Source organism: Gorilla gorilla, chromosome 13, assembly GCF_029281585.2.
Source record: "Gorilla gorilla gorilla isolate KB3781 chromosome 13, NHGRI_mGorGor1-v2.1_pri, whole genome shotgun sequence".
Lineage (NCBI taxonomy): Eukaryota > Metazoa > Chordata > Mammalia > Primates > Hominidae > Gorilla > Gorilla gorilla.
Genome location: NC_073237.2, coordinates 26,925,625 through 26,943,611, shown reverse-complemented (window position 1 = coordinate 26,943,611; position 17,987 = coordinate 26,925,625). Strand labels below are relative to the sequence as shown.

The 17,987-nt window shown below is 40.6% G+C and overlaps 1 protein-coding gene across 2 annotated transcripts in view; it reads left to right on the top strand.

Moving 5' to 3' along the window:
- The first annotated feature begins 5,305 nt into the window (after window positions 1–5,305).
- Window positions 5,306–17,987, top strand: part of RECK (reversion inducing cysteine rich protein with kazal motifs) — an 87,411-nt gene continuing 74,729 nt past the window's right edge. The window contains exon 1 of one of the 2 annotated variants that reach the window (XM_019034207.4): window positions 5,306–5,582. In XM_019034207.4, the coding sequence (XP_018889752.2) occupies window positions 5,483–5,582 (100 nt within the window). In that variant the 5' untranslated portion in view covers window positions 5,306–5,482. The remainder of the gene's footprint in view (window positions 5,583–17,987) is intronic. The other variant, XM_055351576.2, reaches the window with a different exon arrangement.

Genomic DNA, 17,987 nt, shown 5'->3' with positions numbered 1-17,987 from the left:
TTTCATAACATGTGGGTGTTGGATGCCTAGGGGTAGGGCTTTTCTTCCTCCTCTCAGATCTTACTGTAGGCATCAGTGTGGATGTTAGATATGCCAATTCTGCTCCAAGGCACAGGGACCCTTCATTCTCCAAGGCCTTACTCCCAGTTATTAAATTAACAGTGAACATGACACACTAGCAATTGGAAAATGTCTCTGGCTGGTAGTTGCTTTCAAGCAACCACTTCTAGAAGGGGTGATCAAATCTTCAATGGACAGTTAGTTGACTCTGCATATCCCCTTCCTGCCGAATGACTAAAACTAAATCTCAGTAAGTTCAGTGGGATCTCAGTTTAGTCAAGGCCTCTCACAAACCCCTCCCCAGCTTTGAGAGGTCTATATAGAGCCAAAGCCAGCAACTGGGACTGGAGAAGAAGACAGGACATGTGGTCCTCAGTCATCATCATCAATCCCTGTTGACATCTGCATTCTCATCTGGTATCCATTTGTACAGATGATTCAAATAACAGATACAGCCTCCTCATTCCAATCTTGAGGTCGCTTCAGGCTCTCAGCTGTCTCCTACCTTGCATCTCTTGAGGGGCAACAAAACATTTGGCTGCTCTTCTGTGTGGAGCATGAAACAGGACACATTTGCAGCCATTTCTACTCTATACCTACATCATGTTAAGTGCAGATGAATTTTATGAGGTCTGTCATTTCCTGAGCTCCACACAGCAAGGAGAATCAGATCCCCTCTTATCTCGTAGTCTCAAGCCTTTCTGGGGATTCTATGTCCCATCCCACTGCATCAGAAGAAGGAGACCAGAGACCCCTTCTTTTCCTCCAGTGGCTCTCCTTCTTCCACGTCAGAGTGAATCAAATTGCTGGGGACTGAGGGGGTAGGAGGGACTGTGTCTGACTGATCATAGTATTCTTCCATGTCTGTTCTTCATACAAATATTTTATGCTCTCAGCTATAAAATAGACCACGTTCTGATATTTCAAAGGCTTTTTCTCTTTAAAGCCATTGTCTCTGCCTGAAATTTTAAGTGTATGTTTTTTAAAACCAAAAGCTAGGAGTTGTCCTCTTTGACTATTTTTCTACTCTAATGACCATCTCTGAAGATGTGAATGCCTTGCCCTCATGTTTTAGTTCTAATGAAGGAATTACTGGGAACAGAAAATACATTAATATTTCACAAAATTGTCCTACTATACACATATGAAATCAGATGCCATAAAGTCTTAGTTAACTAACTCAAAATGGACCTCTTCCTTATTAAGCTAGGTCAATTAATCATGATCAAACATGTTCAGGCTAAACAAAGTCAGAAAAAGTATTTCCATTAAAGATTGGCTTTAGAAATTTACTATACAAAAGTTCTAAAAAACAATACTCCTATTTAATTAAACCTACTTAAACATCTGCCATATTCTTAATTTTAAAAGTTTCTCTTTCTGAAACAGATTCAGGCTCTGCTGCAGGAAGCAATTAAGAAATGAGGATAGTTGGCCAGGAATGGTGGCTCACAGCTACAATCCCAGCACTTTGGAAGGCCGAGACAGAAAGATCACTTGAGCCCAGGAGTTCGAGACCAGCCTGGGCAACACAGTGAGACCTCGTCTCTACAAAAAATCAAAAAAATTAGCTGGGCATGGTGGCACATGCCTGTTGTCCCAGCTACTCAAGAGGCTGAGGCGAGAGGATCACTTAAACCTGGGAGGTTGAGGCTTCAGTGAACCGTGATCATGCCACTGCACTCCAGCCTGGGTGACAGAGCCAGACCCTGTCTCATTTAAAAAAAAAAAAAAGTGTGTGTGTGTGTGTGTGTGTGTGTATAAAAGAAATAAGGATAGTCTGTAGTCTCAGACAAAAATATCTGCCCTCATGAAGTAAGGAAACAAATAATAAACAAGCAACACTTTGGGAAAGTAAGTAGTATATTTTATAATATTATTTATTAGAACCTATTAATATGGTAGAAGGTAATCATGGCTTTTGAAAATATAAAGTGTGAAAGGGGAGAAGAAGTTCAGAGGTGGGGTTGAGTTTTAATTTTAAGAAGGGCAATTAAGGAAGGCCATTTGAGTTAAGACCTAAAAAAGAAAAGGGAGAGTGTACAACTATCTGGGAGAAATTAATTCCAAGCAGAAAGAACTCCAAGCACAGAGGTCCTGAGGCAGGAGTTACATGGAGCAGTTAGGGAAAGGCCCTGAGCAACATTGGCTGGAGGTGATGGCTGGACATGACAGAAACAGTAGGAAATGAAGTCAGAGATAGAAGAAGAGGAGGAAAGGCGCAAGACCTTGAGAACCATGGTTTTTTGGCTCAAAACAAAATCATTGGTGAGTAACATTTTTTAAAATATCGTACTCATCTCTAAGCATTAACCTTTTTTTAGAATGAAAGATAATTACACTACTCTTACAGTGCTTAAAATTGCATATTGGGGCTGGGCATGGTGGCTCATGCCTGTAGTCTCAACAGCTTGAGAGGCCGAGGCGGGAGGATTGCTTGAGTCCAGGAGTTTGAGAACAGACTGGGAAACATAGCAAGACCACATCTCTACAAAAAATAAAATAAAATAATTAGCTGGGCATGATGGCATGCACCTGTAGTTCCAGCTATTCAGGCAGCTGAGGTGGGAGGATCACTGCAGGCCAGGAGTTCAAGGCTGCAGTGCCCCAGGACTCTGCCACTGCTCTCCATGCTGGGCAACAGAAGGACACCCTGTCTCAGGAAAAACATAATTACATTTGTGGTTCACTTTGGGCTCACATGTGTAATTTTAAGTTTTCTGATAGCTACATCTTAAAAAATAAAAAAAAATAAGAGTAGATACATGTCATTACACCTTCGTCTAAACCCACAGAATGTACAACACCAAGAGTGAATCCTAATGTGAACTATGGACTTTGGTTGATGATGTGTCAATGTAGGCTCATCAACTGTAACAAATGTACCATTCTGGTGCAGGATGCTGACAGTGGGGGGAGGTTTACATATGTCGGGGCAGGGACTGTCTACCTTCTGTACTTTCCACTCAGTTTTGCTGTCAACTTAAAACTGCTCTAAAAAATAAAGTCTACTTTGCCTCAACCTCCTGCCTCAACCTCCTGAGTAGCTGGGACTATAGGCACGCGCCACCACACCTGGCTAATTTTTGTATTTTTAGTAGATACAGGGTTTCACCATGTTGGCCAGGCTAGTCTTGAACTCCTGACCTCATGATCCACCCACCTTGGCCTTCCAAAGTGCTGGGATTACAGGCATGAGCCACCGCGCCCAGCCCCTGTCAAGAGTTTTAATGCTTTCCAGCAGCCACACATCAAATGATTGCCATCAGGATTAGACAACTTGAAGAACTTACCCCAACTGCCAAAGCCTACATGTGATTCTACATCTCAATGTAACTACTTATTTTTTTTTTCTTTTAATTGAGATGGGGGTCTGACAGCGTTGCCTGGGCTGGTCTCAAACTCCTGGGCTGAAGTTATCCTCCCACCTCGGCCTCCCAAAGTGCTGGAATTACAGGCATGAGCAACTGCGCCCAGCCGCAACTGTTAATAATGATAGCATCATGACTCTTTGGCCCAGTGACTGTGTCAATAGTGGTACTATTACTCTCAGAGGGGAATTGTTAAAATAAATTAAAATGAAGACCAGGTCTGCAGAATTCCTGAGCAGATAGTCAATTTAGTCCTCATAAGTGACCTTAAACTTACTTGAGTTAATCTGAGCTATTTCTTGTAAATGCATATATTAAAGAAAAACAGAACAAGCTCAACCAATCAGAAGTAGTCCATAAACTTGTATAACTAGAGGCTTTTTAGTGGGATAGACCAAATAAGGCAACTTTATAACTGTAACCAATCAAATATTTTCTTTTTATTACTTTCCCATTCACTCTGTAAAAATCTGCTTCTTCGACAGAGCTGAGTCCCAGAACCACTCTGGTTTGCAGCTTCTCAATTCATGAATCACCGCGTGCTGAAGTAAACTTTAAAATTTTATTGTGCCTCAGTTTACCTTGTACACAGAAGCAACAGAGTCATCAGAGCAGATGTTTTAGATATTTTAACTTATTCATGTTTTCCTTTTGTAAACTCAAAAGAGAGAATAAATGTAAGAGCCCAAAGACATAAAAACCAACTTTAATATATGGATTTTGTTTAGAACTTGAAAAATTGTAAAAAGAAATCATGAGACAGTAAGAAAAATGTAAATAATGACTGGATATTTAACAATATTAAGGAATTTAAAAAATGTTTTAAGTAATTTAGCCCCAGGTGTCTTCATGAGAATTTAAAACGGTGGTCATGCTTTTTCAAAAAAGGAGGAAAAAGGGTTTAATTCAGGAACACACAGAGAAAAAAAGAGAATGAATTAGCTTTGCTAGCCAGTGGCTTAAACATTCTCCACGTAGCTGCTGGGCTGATGAGTGGGGTGGGACCCACTTCCAACTTGTCTCTTGGACAAAGTCTATACTTCTCAGCCGGATATTCAAGGCTCTCCACATCTAGGTATACAAGCGTTCTCCTATCCTCTTTTCCTATCAGGAATAGGTGCTTAATAGTAACATCAAGGCCAGGCACAGTGGCTCACGCCTGCAATCCTCGTACTCTGGGAGGAGGAGGCTGGGGGATTGCTTGAGGCGAGGAGTTCGAGACCAGCTTGAGAAATATGGTGAAACCCCTTCTCTGCAAAAAAAATATAAAAATTAGCCAGGCGTGGTCACCTGCGCCCGTGGTCCCAACTATTCAGGAGGCTGAGGTGGGAGGATCGCTTGAGCCCGGGAGGCGGAGGTTGCAGTGAGCCGAGATCGCGCCACTGCACCCCAGCTTGGGCGACAGAGCGGCTCTTGTCTAAATAAATAAATAAATAATTTTTAAAGTACATCAAAGACACATTGAGGCTATATGTGCCAAAGAGCTCTAGTGATGAACCCTTGTCAGGGGGCCGTGTCTGCGGGAGGCCGAAGGATCCCGGGTGACATGCTTTCTTTGGGTGTGAGGCAGCTTCGCGGCAGAAAGAATATTGCGAGTATTACTGAGGGTACGTGAAGGAGAGAAGCCCCTTTGGTTCGGCCTTGGACTAAGCCCTCGTTCTCAGGTGAACTTGCAGTGTGATCTTGAGTAAGGTCAGTCTCCTCTCTCACCTCAGTGGCCCGAAACCTCAGGAGGTGGCAGAGGTTTTCTAATGACTCTCCCAGCTCTGACATCCTCTGACTTCACTCTGGGAGAACGTGGGCTGGTGGACTCCCGGCAGAAGCCGACACACAGTTGGGCCATAACAAAGAGCCCTGGTACGGGGCACGTTCCCGCCCCCGGGAGGTTTTGGAAACACTGTGAGGCAGGGGGCGGGGCTTGAGCGGGCCGCAGCCAGTCACCAAAGGACCGGGCGCTGGGGGCGGGGCCTCGCGCGAGCGGCGGCGGCGGCAGCGGCTGCGGCCAAGCTGGGTCCGAGCATCCCGCGGCTCTGGAGCCGCCCGGCCCGGACATGGCGACCGTCCGGGCCTCTCTGCGAGGCGCGCTGCTCCTTCTGCTGGCCGTGGCGGGGGTCGCGGAGGTGGCAGGGGGCCTGGCTCCGGGCAGTGCGGGTGAGTAACCTCCAGAGCAACGGTTCGAAGCTGTCGGGAGCGGCCGCCTCAGCGCTCCAAGATGGCGCGGAGCAGGGGGCGGGGGTGCGCGCGACCCCCAGACCCTGCCCACGTCCGGTGACCCCGGGACCCCAGGTCTCAGCGCTCCAGAGGCTGGTGCCGAGGCGGGGCGAGTGAGGAACTCTCTCCGCCCCAAGATCTTCTGGGCGGTGACTCGGGTTCGAGGCCTTGGTCTGTCACCCACCGACACGGGCCCCCTCTTCGGCACTGACCCCTTCGCTTGCCTCTGGTGCTTGTCAGAAAAGGGTGCGATGCCCCCGCCCAGGATCGTCGCGAGGTTTGGATGGGATTTCGGATACGCAGCCGCCCTACCGCGGCCCTAGTTAGTTATTGTTACTTGTTACTTGACCCGCACTTGGTTCATAACGACCTTGGTGGCGGTGAGCACTGACGGTCCCCACAGCCCGCGTGGTGGGTCCTGGACTCGGGCAGGAGACATTAAAAATCAGTAAACCCTGTCTCCCGGGGGCTGGCAGGCTTGAGGAGAGGAATTCTTGCTCTACAAGAACTAAACCAAGGATGGATAGGAAACTGTTAAGTGCTTATTGATTGCTTCCCACTTGCTGGCCTTTTGAGTGCACGCCGACTTCTTCCGTCCAAAAGCTCTCTCGGTAGGAGACGGGGTACAGCTGGAGATTGAAGTAACTCGAATTCAAGGCAGAAATGTCCAGAGGAAATGAAGGGCCATGTATGAGTGCACAGAGGGAGAGAAGACATCGACCTAGGATGAGTGGAAAGTGGAGTGATTCCCCCTAGCTGTACTAGACATTGAAAGATGGCTAGGACGTGTGCATGCAAAAGTGGTGAAGTGCATTGCTTACAGGGAGACAGGGAGAGACACCTAAAAAAAAAAAAAAAAAAAAAAAACAAAGTCAGCCGGGTGCGGTAGGCTCACGCCTGTAATCCCAGCACTTTGGGAGGTGGAGGCGGGTGGATCCCTTGAGCCCAGGAGTTCGAGGCCATCCTGCTTAACATAGTGAAACCCCGTTTCTACTAAAAATACAAAAATTAGCCGGGCATGGTGGTGTATGCCTGTTGTCCCAGCTACCCGCGAGGCTGAGATACGAGGATTGCTCGAGCCCCGGGAAGTTAAGGCTGCAGTGATATGCCACTGCCCTCGGAAGTGAGACCCTGTCTCAAAAAAAAAATCAAAGTCAGTTCCAACAGGGGTATTAACTATAGCTAGGTTTCAAATTTAGCTGTAAACTATCCCAAAGAATAAAAGAGAAAATGCTGTGTATTCTTGGCTAAATCAGATTACTTTCCTGGGCCCCATTTTTCTCCCTGTTAAATTAAAAGAGATTGAACTGAAACACTTACAAAATTATGAAATACTAGTTGTCCATTCTCCTCCCACAACCAGTCAGTTCTGCAGGAGGTAGTATAGTGGAGTGGTTAAGAACATTGAGCAAATTACTTAGCTTTAATCTTTTTGTGCTCAAATAGCCATATTTATTATGAATGGTACCTCACAGATTTTATTATGAGAATCGAGGTAATACATGTCCAGCATTTAGCGTAATAAGCAGTGAAATATTAGCTATTAAGTATGTTCGGGAAATACTGCACATGGTACCCTGTCTTATAAATTCACAAAACACATTAGATTCACAATAAAGGGTCCAAGGATTCCTGTGGTAAAACAAACAAACAAACAACAAAAAAAAAAACAAGAAACTTTTTTGCTGGGGGAATGGCAGTGATTGCTAATGAGTATGAAGTTTCTTTTGGGAGTAATGAAAATGTTCTAAAATTAGATAGTGGTGATGGCTACACAACTCTGTGAATATACTAAAAACAACTGAATTGTACATATTAAAAGGGTTAATTTCATGGTATACAAATTGTAGCTCAAGAAAGTTGTTAAAGAAAGAAACTTGTTTGCTCATAAAATTCTTTTTTTCTTCATAACACCTAAAGCGCACTTCAGAAAATGCTGCGTTAGTTGATTTCTAAAGGCCCTTCTAAGCTCTAAAAGTTCATGACAACATATAGTTTGCATTGTTTGATAAAAAAAAAATTCCAAGTTTGATCTAAAAGTGAGACATGTTCCTTATACTAAATTCTAGGAAGCATGTACTGCCTGGTTCCTTACTAAAGGACATTGAGTAATATAATGGACAAAGGCTTCCACTGTGAATAGTAGAAAGTATAGAAAATGCTTTTCACTCCTAAACAGAATTAAGAACACAATATAAAATTGTATTTCAGTGAAGGCTTTGCTTGTATTCCTGCTCAGTCTTCCTTCCCTTCTTAACCGCATCCAAGATTGGGTACTTCTGTCTGCTCTGGTATAAGGCTTTGCAGGTTATTGACCCCCTCTATTATACAACTTTGCAAATCTTATTACCTTGATTATTCCTATTCCTGGGGGATGGAGGTGTGAAAGTGAAATGACTTGCTCAATGGTTTTCTCTTTGGAGGATGAGAAGGGACCCTATCCTGCAGTATCAGCATCGTGTGTCATGGCACCTGATAATGGCTCTGTTTTTATTTAAGTTGCTTTGTAATAGTACAAAAGAGGGAAGGATATAACCTTAAGGGCCAGGTTTCAGTAAGTTGACATTTAAGGAATTAGGTAATAGTAAACCTAGAATCTAGAAGAAGAATGTAATGAATTTTAAGTTAGAAAAAGCAAACGCCTATCTGGAGCAAAGTAATAAGAAGCAGATTCTCTTACCAAAGAAGTATCTTGGCCCACACTGTAGAAAGAGCTAGGATTGGTAATAGACTAGATATGACAGTTTATTCTGGTATGCAGCTAAAAGTTTCTGTCTGGCATCCATAAATTTAAGCAATCTTTCATTAATCATACTTTTCACTGTGTGCCACTTGTAGAAGAAAATGGGAAGAGGTCAAGGAGGTTATTTTTATATATTATAAATGTGGTTTTTAAAAGAACAAAAGAGATACTATGAGGTTTGTTTATCCAAAAAATACTATATGAGTACTTATTATACGTCAGGCACTGTTCTAGGTGCAGAGCTGCTGCTCCAAGGAGCTTACATTCTGAGAGGTGATAGACAATAAATAGATAAATATGTAACAAAATGATTTCTAGGTATGATAAGGATGCCATGAAGGAACTAAACCAAATGGCTAACACAGAGAATTGTGTGAGTAGTTCTTTATGTAAAAGAACTTCAAAAGAGTTTATAAGAGCTGCCTCTTTGAGAAGGTAAAGTTTAGAACTGAGATCCGAAGGCTGAGAAGGTGGTGGATGGTCTTATGAAAGACAGGGGTGAGGTCCAGGAAGTGCAGAAGCCTTAAGGCATAAGGAACAAAAGGTTATATGGTTGGAATGTAGTGACCAACAGAGTATGCTAGGGCTAGATGGTGCAGAGAGCCTTGCAAAAAACCACATAAGGATTATGGATTTTATTCTGTGCACAGATAGAAACCAATAGAGTTTTAAGTAAGAGTGGTATGATTTTATTTCTATTTTAGATCAGTCTTGCTGCTGAATGAAAAAAATTATTGTAGTGGGGTAAGTGTATAAGCAGGATGACTAGAAGGCCGTTGCAGTAGTTCAAGCACAGGAGATAAGGGTTGACTCAAGAGTAGAGTGGTGTGGAGATAGGAGAGGGGATATTTAAAATATATTGCTGATGGATTAGATGTGGGAAGTGAGGGAAGAAGGAATTAAGGATTACTCATAGGTTTTTTTTTTTAATCGTGAGCAATTTAATAAAAGTTGATGCCATTTACTGAAGTAGGGAAGATGGAGGAAGAGCATTTTGGAGGAGGGTTGGAAGGTAAGGAAAGGAGAGAATAAAAAGTTCTATTTTTGTACATGTTTAGGATGAATATTAGTAATAATTTAACTAGGGCCATTGCTTATTAAGCCAAATTCCATACTTGTGAGTAATCCATTTAGCAAATATTTATTAAACTATTAATACTGACAGACACTGTGATAGGCAGAGGTATAAAGTGGTAAGCAAAAATAGGGGCTTAAGTTTAGTGGGAAATTCAGACAGGAAATATCACCCCAAAATGTATAATACCTACATGGCTAATATTATGTGGTTATATTAGTACATACCTATTTATATCCTAAATCTGAAGAATATATTTGAGGAAAAAGCGTATGGTTTCATCAGGTATATAGCACATAGTATGATGGATGCTGTAAAGCACATAGGTAACTTGAACAAGACTGTAAGTGGAGTATTAAGAGATGTGTTCTGACCATGAGATAATTGGGAGCTATACTTTTAGATCCTTTGTTTAGAGATGGGAGCCCTGCTGCAGTGGGGAAGGGAATTATCTAAAAATACTGACTGTTGAAGAGGACTTTAGAAGAGTCATTTGCTTTAGTTGTTTCATAATGATGAATGTCTAGGTTACAGCTCTTTTGACTCTAAGGAACAAAACCCAAAATAAGTCAGGATTAGGGGGCTGGTTATATAGCATTTAACAGGAAATCACATGGAAAGCCAAGGGTAGGAAATTCAGCACATCTCTACCTCAGGGACTGCTACAGGAACTAGAAAGTTGACAGGAACCAAGACTGACAGGAAATTAGACTTCCGGTGTGTTCTTTTAGAGACAGTCTTTATCTCACATGGCTTCTCTCTGTGCATCTCTTCCAGTTTCCTCTCTCCCTCAATCAGCTTCCTTTTTTTTTTTTTTTTTTTTTTTTGCACATAGTTTCCACACCCTCATAAAATGTCAGCTTCCCAGCCTCAGCTCTTCTTGACCTTATAGCTGCAGAGCCCACCACCAACTGGCTGCCTGCCTCTTACCTGAGTGTATGATTTAGTCCAATTTATCTTTTGATTTAAAAATCATATGATGTTTTCTAAATTATAGGTGAGTTACCATATGAAATTGGTACTGAAATAGTATTAATATAGTGAGAGAAAATTTTTTGTACTTTTTTCCTGTTAAAAAGACATTGTATAACTATAGGATATTACTACTTTTTTTAAAAAAATAGGTTTTAGGGGAACAGGTGGTGTTTGGTTACATGAATAAGTTCTTTAGTGGTGATTTCTGAGATTTTGGTGCACCCATCACTACAGTGTACCCAATGTGCAGTCTTTTATCCCTCGCCCCCGCTCACTCTTCCCCTGCTGCCACCGAGTCCCCAAAGTCCGTTGTATTGTTCTTATGCCTTTGTGTCCTCATAGCTTAGCTGCCACTTGATAAATGAGAACATACAATGTTTGGTTTTTCATTCCTGGGTTACTTCACTTAGAATAATGGTCTCCAACTCCATACAGGTTGCTGCAAATGCCATTATTTCATTCCTTTTTATGGCTGAGTAGTATTCCATAGTGTGTGTGTGTGTGTGTGTGTGTGTGTGTGTACACACATATACCACATTTTCTTTATCCAATGGGCATTTGGACTGATTCCATATTTTTGCAATTGCTAATTGTGCTGCTACACACATCTACCACATTTTCTTTATCCACTTGTTGATTGATGGGCATTTGGGCTGGTTCCATATTTTTGCAGTTGCTAATTGTGCTGCTATACGCATGCGTGTGCAGGTGTCTTTTTCATATGACTTCTTTTCCTCTGGGTAAATATCTAGTAGTGGGATTACTGGATCAAATGGTAGATCTACTTTTAGTTCTTTAAGGAATCTCCCTACTGTTTTCCATGGTGGTTATACTCATTTACATTCCTACCAGCAATGTAAAAGTGTTCCCTTTTCACCACATCCACTCCAACATCTGTTATTTTTTTATTTTCTAATTATGGCTATTCTTGCATGAGTAAGGTGGTATTGCATTGTGGTTTTGATTTGCATTTCCCTGGTAATTAGTGATGTTGAGCATTTTTTCATGTTTGTTGGCCATTTGTGTATCTTGTTTTGAGAATTGTCTATTCATGTCCTTAGCCCACTTTTTTTTTTTTGAGACGGAGTCTCGCTCTGTCGCCTAGGCTGGAGTGCATCTCGTGATCTCGGCTCACTGCAAGCTCCGCCTCCCGGGTTCACGCCATTCTCCTACCTCAGCCTCCCGAGTAGCTGGGACTGCAGGCGCCTGCCACCACGCCCGGCTAATTTTTTTTTTTTTTTTTTTGCCTTTTTAGTAGAGACGGGGTTTCACCATGTTAGCCAGGATGGTCTCAATCTGCTGACCTCCTGATCCACCCGCCTCGGCCTCCCAAAGTGCTGGGATTACAGGCGTGAGCCACCGAGCCCGGCTCCTTAGCCCACTTTTTAATGGACTGTTTGTTTTTTTCTTGCTGATTTGTCTGAGTTCCTTGTAGATTCTGGATATTAGTCCTTTGTCAGATGCATAGTTGGCAAAGATTTTCTCCCACTCTGTGAGTTATCTGTTTACTCTGCTGATTATTTCTTTTGCTGTGCAGAAGCTTTTTAGTTTAATTAAGTCCCATGTATTTATCTTTGATTTTGTTGCTTTTGCTTTAGGGTTCTCAGTCATAAAGTCTTTGCCTAATTCAATGTCTAGGTGGGTTTTTCCGATGTTCTAGAATTTTTACAGTTTCAGGTCTTAGAATTAAGTATTGATCAATCTTGAGTTGATTTTTGTATGACGTGAGAGATGAGAATCCAGTTTCATTCTTCTACATACAGTTTGCCAATTATCCCAGCACCATTTGTTGAGTAGGATGCCCTTTCCCCACTTTACGTTTTCATTTGTTTTGTCGAAGATCAGTTGGCTGTATTTCGCTTTATTTCTGGGTTCTCTATTCTGTTCCTATGTGCCTATTTTTATACCAGTACCATGCTGTTTTGGTGACTATAGCCTTATAGTATAATTTGAAGCTTCCATTTGAATTTTAGGATTGAAATTCGAATTTTAGGAACTAGAATTGTTTTTTCTAGTTCTGTGAAGAATGATGATGGTATTTTGATGGGAATTGCATTGAATTTGTCTATTGCTTTTGGCAGTGTGGTCATTTTGACAATATTGATTCTACCCATCCATGAGCATGGGATATGTTTCCATTTGTTTCTGTTGTCTGTAATTTCTTTCAGCAGTGTTTTGTAGTTTTCCTTGTAGAATTCTTTCACCTCCTTGGTTAGGTATATTCCTAAGTATTTTATTTTATTTTTTTTGCAGCTATTATAAAAGAGGTTGAGTTCTTGATTTGATTCTCAGAGTGGTCACTGTTGGTGTATAACAGTGCTACTGATTTTATACCTTGATTTTGTATCCTGAAACTTTATTGAATTCATTTATCAGATCTGGGAGATTTTTGGATGAGTCTTTAGGGTTTTCTAGGTATACGATCATATGATCGGCAAACAGCAACAGTTTGACTTCCTCTTTACCAATTTGGATGCCCTTGCTTTCTTTCTCTTGTCTATTTGCTCTGGCTAGGACTTCCATTATTCCTTATTAGTCAGTGAATCTAATTTTTGAGCTGAGCACTGTGCTAATTGTACCAAGAAGCTTACAATCAATCTGGGGATACCAAGAGAACCCACATGAAATGATTAGAGAAGAGTTAAGTGTTAAAGTTTCCAACTCTTACTAGAATAGTAGGGTCTTAAATAACAAAAACATCAACATGGCCTAGAGTTGTTGGAGAAGAAAGGCTTACTAAGAATTAAGATGATAGTTAAGCCTTGCAATATGTTTGGAGTCAGCAGGAAGTGGGCATCAAGCATTTCAGGCAGAGGACTGTGTTCTAGGTAAGTGTAGATTTTCTTTGCTAAAAGTAATAGAAGTTTAGGGAAGGGAAGGCTAGAGAAAGACTTTGAAATTTTAGAATTGGAATAGCAGGAAGCCAATGTAGGACCTTGATTAGAAGAGGGATGTCATGAAAGGTCTGTTTAAAAAAGTAATCTGGCAGTCATATTGGTACTACAATTGACTTAATATAATTGGCTGCTGCAGCAGTGCAATATGAGGCAAGCAGTGGAGAAGGATGTATGTAACTTGCAAATGATTCGGGAAAAAAACAAAATATGTATCCATCCATCCATACATACAGATAGATAGGGCAGTATGACAAGATGTTAGCAATGTTGAATTGAGGTGGTGAGTATGTGGGTAATCCTCTCACTATTTGGCGCTTCCTTGGCTGACTGTATACTTTATGCAGATATACCCACATGTAGATTTTTAAAGGGTTAAATGTGACAATTTCATGAATGTATTTATAAGTTAAAGTTGCAGTTCTCATTTAAATGTTTTTTAAGTGATTGTCATTTTCCAAGTTGTTTTGAAAATTAAAATTTGATTAAAAATAAGATTTTACATTAAAAAACAGATTTTTAAATTAATTTTTTAAATTTGAATGATCTTTTTCCAGTATCAACTCAGATTTAGTTTTTTTCTCCTGAAGTGTGTAATACACACTCAATGCACGTGCACGCACTCACATCTATGTATGTATATGTGTGTGTATATATATATTTATACACATAACACACTGTTTTAGTTGTTCTTTAGGGAGACATTAATTAGAGGGAATCTTTTTTTTTTTTTAGGAAACAAGAATTGCTTTTCATTAACCAACTGAATTATAGCTTTTGTGAGACATCTGCGGCAAAAATCCCTTTTAACTTCAAAAATCCTATAATTCTATGGATATTTCTTAGTTTTGGATTAGGGTGTGTATTTGTTTTTTTAAAGCTAGTTGGCTTTAGAAGCTGCGTTTTTCTGCATGTGGCTGGAGCATGTGCTTCCTGCTTACTTGCCTGTCTTTAGTATACACATGGCCAAAACCAGCAGCTGAAACTCGATGTTTCTAATTATTGGATAATTCCGCTTGCATATTTTCAGGCTACACTAATACCTTCTTAAGCCCAAAAAATGTGGCCTTTAGTAATCAATTTTTAATTTTTATTTTATAATCACAGACTATTGGAATAAGAATGCAAGATACGACACTCATACTGATGTCTTTAATGAAGATAACACCTGTGTTTTTTATTTTCATCATAGCAGTATCAAATTTTATTTTGAATCATTCCATCTTTATCTGTTCAATTCCATTTTATGAAAATAAGCAGAGTTTTAAACTATTATTCTTGAAGAATATATTAGGATCAAATTATAAACCCAGAATATATCTAGAATTCATTATCTTCTCTTATAGAAAGCATTAGGCCTGGGAGAGTTTTGTTTTTTTTTTTGTTTTGTTGTATTCTAATAGTTGAATGACCCAATTAATCCCTTTTAGTTGCTCTGAAAAAGATAAAGACCCTTAATTGCCACATTAATTGCATTTGAATTCTTCTCCCATTGATAACGAAGTCATATGAATGGATGTCTATTTGTAGACATTTATTTCTTGAAAAATACGCAACGTTAAAGATTCTAATAAGCTTTAGCTATTTCAAAGGAAGAAAAATGTGTGCGGATACAATAATGGCTAAGGGTAAGAAGAGAGTGTAGAAAATGTGATGGAGCAGAGGTCCCCTGTCCTGTTCGTGGAGAGTGGCAATGCCCTCAAGAGAAGACATATGCTGTTACAGAAGAACATTTGGTTGGGAGAAGGAAAGAAGTTATTACCAGAAGACTTTAGGCTTCCCTCTTTCATCCCATTTTGTCGGAAGTATCAAAAAGTCTTTTGGAAAGGCTAGAAGGAATATATGCCAAAATGTCAACAGATGTTGTGGCAGGACAGTGGAAATATAATTTTTCTTTTTCTTCTTGTTTTCCAAATTTTTGAGGTTTTTTAAATGAAAAAAAGAATTATTTTAAAAATTTAACTTTGAGGGATACTCCCCTATAGATTTGACCTTCACCATTAAATTGGAAAAAAAGGCTTTTATAGTTATATTTTTAGTAAGACCTCTGTTAGTGGAGTTTTAATTACAACACATTTTGTGTTTCTGTTTGAAATAGACCTTTGCTCCAAGAAATTGTTTTTCAAAAATCCCTAGGTCCAAATCAGACTCCTGTCTGCCTGTTTACTTTTTGCTGAGCTTTTTTCTGTTTATTGGGACCATATGTTATCTTGAATTATCTTTGCTTACGACCAGCAGGATTTTCTGCCCTCACATGACCTTTGTGTTAGAGGCTAGTAGTAGAAAGTGCACAAAAGAGCACATCAGTGTCACTCAGGAGAGCCTTTTTTCCTGACTATCCTCCCAGTCTAATGAGGGTAGGGACATAGCAGAGTCTTAGGAGATGGATGTAGTTTGGTGTGGCATTGCAGAGGAGTTGTTATAAGAAAGCGTCGGCCAGGTGTGGTGGCTCATGCCTGTAATCCCAGCACTTTGGGAGGCCAGGGTGGGTGGATCACTTGAGGCCAGGAGTTCAAGACCAGCCTAGACAATATGGCAAAACCCCATCTCTACTAAAAGTACAATTAGCCGGGCATGGTGGTGCATGCCTGTAATCCCAGCTATTAATACTTGGGAGGCTGAAGCACAAGAATCACTTGAAGGTGGAGGTTGTAGTGAGCCAAGACTGCACCACTCCACTCCAGCCTGGATGACAGCGCGAGACTCTCAAAAAAAACGAAAACCCTCATGAGTGCTTTGGTCCTCCCTTGTGTTAGCCCTTCATAGAAAGTAACTACAGCCTTACTACAATCAAGGCACCTTTTTGTTCTTCTGAAATGTAGTGAAATTTTTATGTGTCCTTCAGAATTTTGTAAACCAAATGTTTAGAACTTCAAGACATGTTTTGACATAGAAATAGTATTAGAAAGCCAGTCTCAAAAAAAAAAAAAAAAGGCTAGCTAGCCCCACAAGTCTTTTATGAAACTGATCTATAGTAATATGGCAGTAACATCCTAGACCCTGTCGTTGTTTTATGGAAAAGTGATTTCCGGTTTAAAACTTAGAAACTTGGTTGGTAAGATCTGAAGAGGACTTCTTTTATTCATTTGTTTACTCATTCATTTCTCCTCAATACCAATCCTACTTTTCAATAAAAAACGTTCTACTTTTATCTAATATGTATACTGAAGTTGTACAGATTTCATTTGAAGAGAGGATTATGTTGCATACACATGCACAGACACACAGGTTGAATATATATGTAAAAACAGGTGTTTTAAACCATTGTACCAGATCTACCTGCCTGAAATGTAGTATTTTTCCCTCCTGTGTCTTTTGACTTGCCAATTCTAGACAGCTGCTGACCATTCCAACTCCATCCTCTTTTCAGTCTTCTGCGCTCTACAACAGTTACATGCCTCTGATGATTATCGCTGTAGCCAATTTATGAATTCCTCTGGAGCCATAATGCTGCTTGGCAACCTTTTTCCTTTTCTCTAACTTGACATTTCTTTCTCTAAGTTGATGAAGCAGTGTTGTTTTGAACACAGGTTTGAGAAACATGTTTATAGTTGTTTCTTTTCTCTATTTTCCAAAGTGGCTGTTTCAGGCCTCTATAATTTCAACTCAAGCCCCCAACCCTATCTCAGCCCTATCTATTTTCAGATCTAATCACTATTTCACTGAGAAAATGAGGTGCTGTCAATTTCCCTGTTAATTTATCGGTGTCCTTGAATTCTTTACTCGTCTAGATTTTGTCCTACTACCAGATGGTAACCTGGGTGAAGTTAGAGAGCATAATTTTGTTCACTCTTGTATCCCTATTCCTAAACACAGTGCCTCTTTTAAAACCCACATGCCCTTCCAGGAACCACCTCATTTCTCTATATTCTGTTTTACTTCCAACTGGATATAATGTAATTCAGTTCTGCCACCCAGAATCAGCATCTACCCCGCAAGTTAAAGGGCATGGTCCCCAACAAGATTGCCCTTATTCCAGACACTAGTTTCAGTTCAAGGGTCCCCAGGCCACCCACACTTTTGACCAACTGGCTATAAATCCATGGTTCCCATGACCCCCTCAGGTTCAATAATTTGCTAGACCAACTCACAGAACTCTGGGAAGCACTATACTTTAAATAATGGTTTTAATATAAGGGGTACAATTCAGGAGGACCAGTCAAATAAAGAGCCTCATAGGGTGAGATCTAGGAGGGAATGCAGAGCTTCTATGTCCTCTTATGGAATCAGGTGCATCATCTTCCCAGTACATCAATGTGTTCAACCAGGAAAGCTCCACTGAGCTTCTACGTCCAGAGTATTGATTGGGGTTTCATTACATAGGCATACTTGATTGAATTATTGGTCATATGGTTGAGATCAATCTGCAATCCCCCTTCAATCCCTGGAAGTTGGGACATCAGGTTGATACCATGTGGCTAAAAGCCCCAGCTCTTTAAACACATGGCTGTTCTTTCTGGTGTTGCCAGCCTCCATCCTGAAACTATCTAGGTCAGGGGTGTCTAATCTTTTGGCTTCTGTGGGCCACACTGGAAGAATTGTCTTATGCCACATGTAAAATACACTACCACTAATGCAAAAAAAAAAAAAATCTCGTAATGTTTTAAGAAAGTTTACCAATTTGTGTTGAACCACATTCAAAGCTGGGCCTGGGCCAC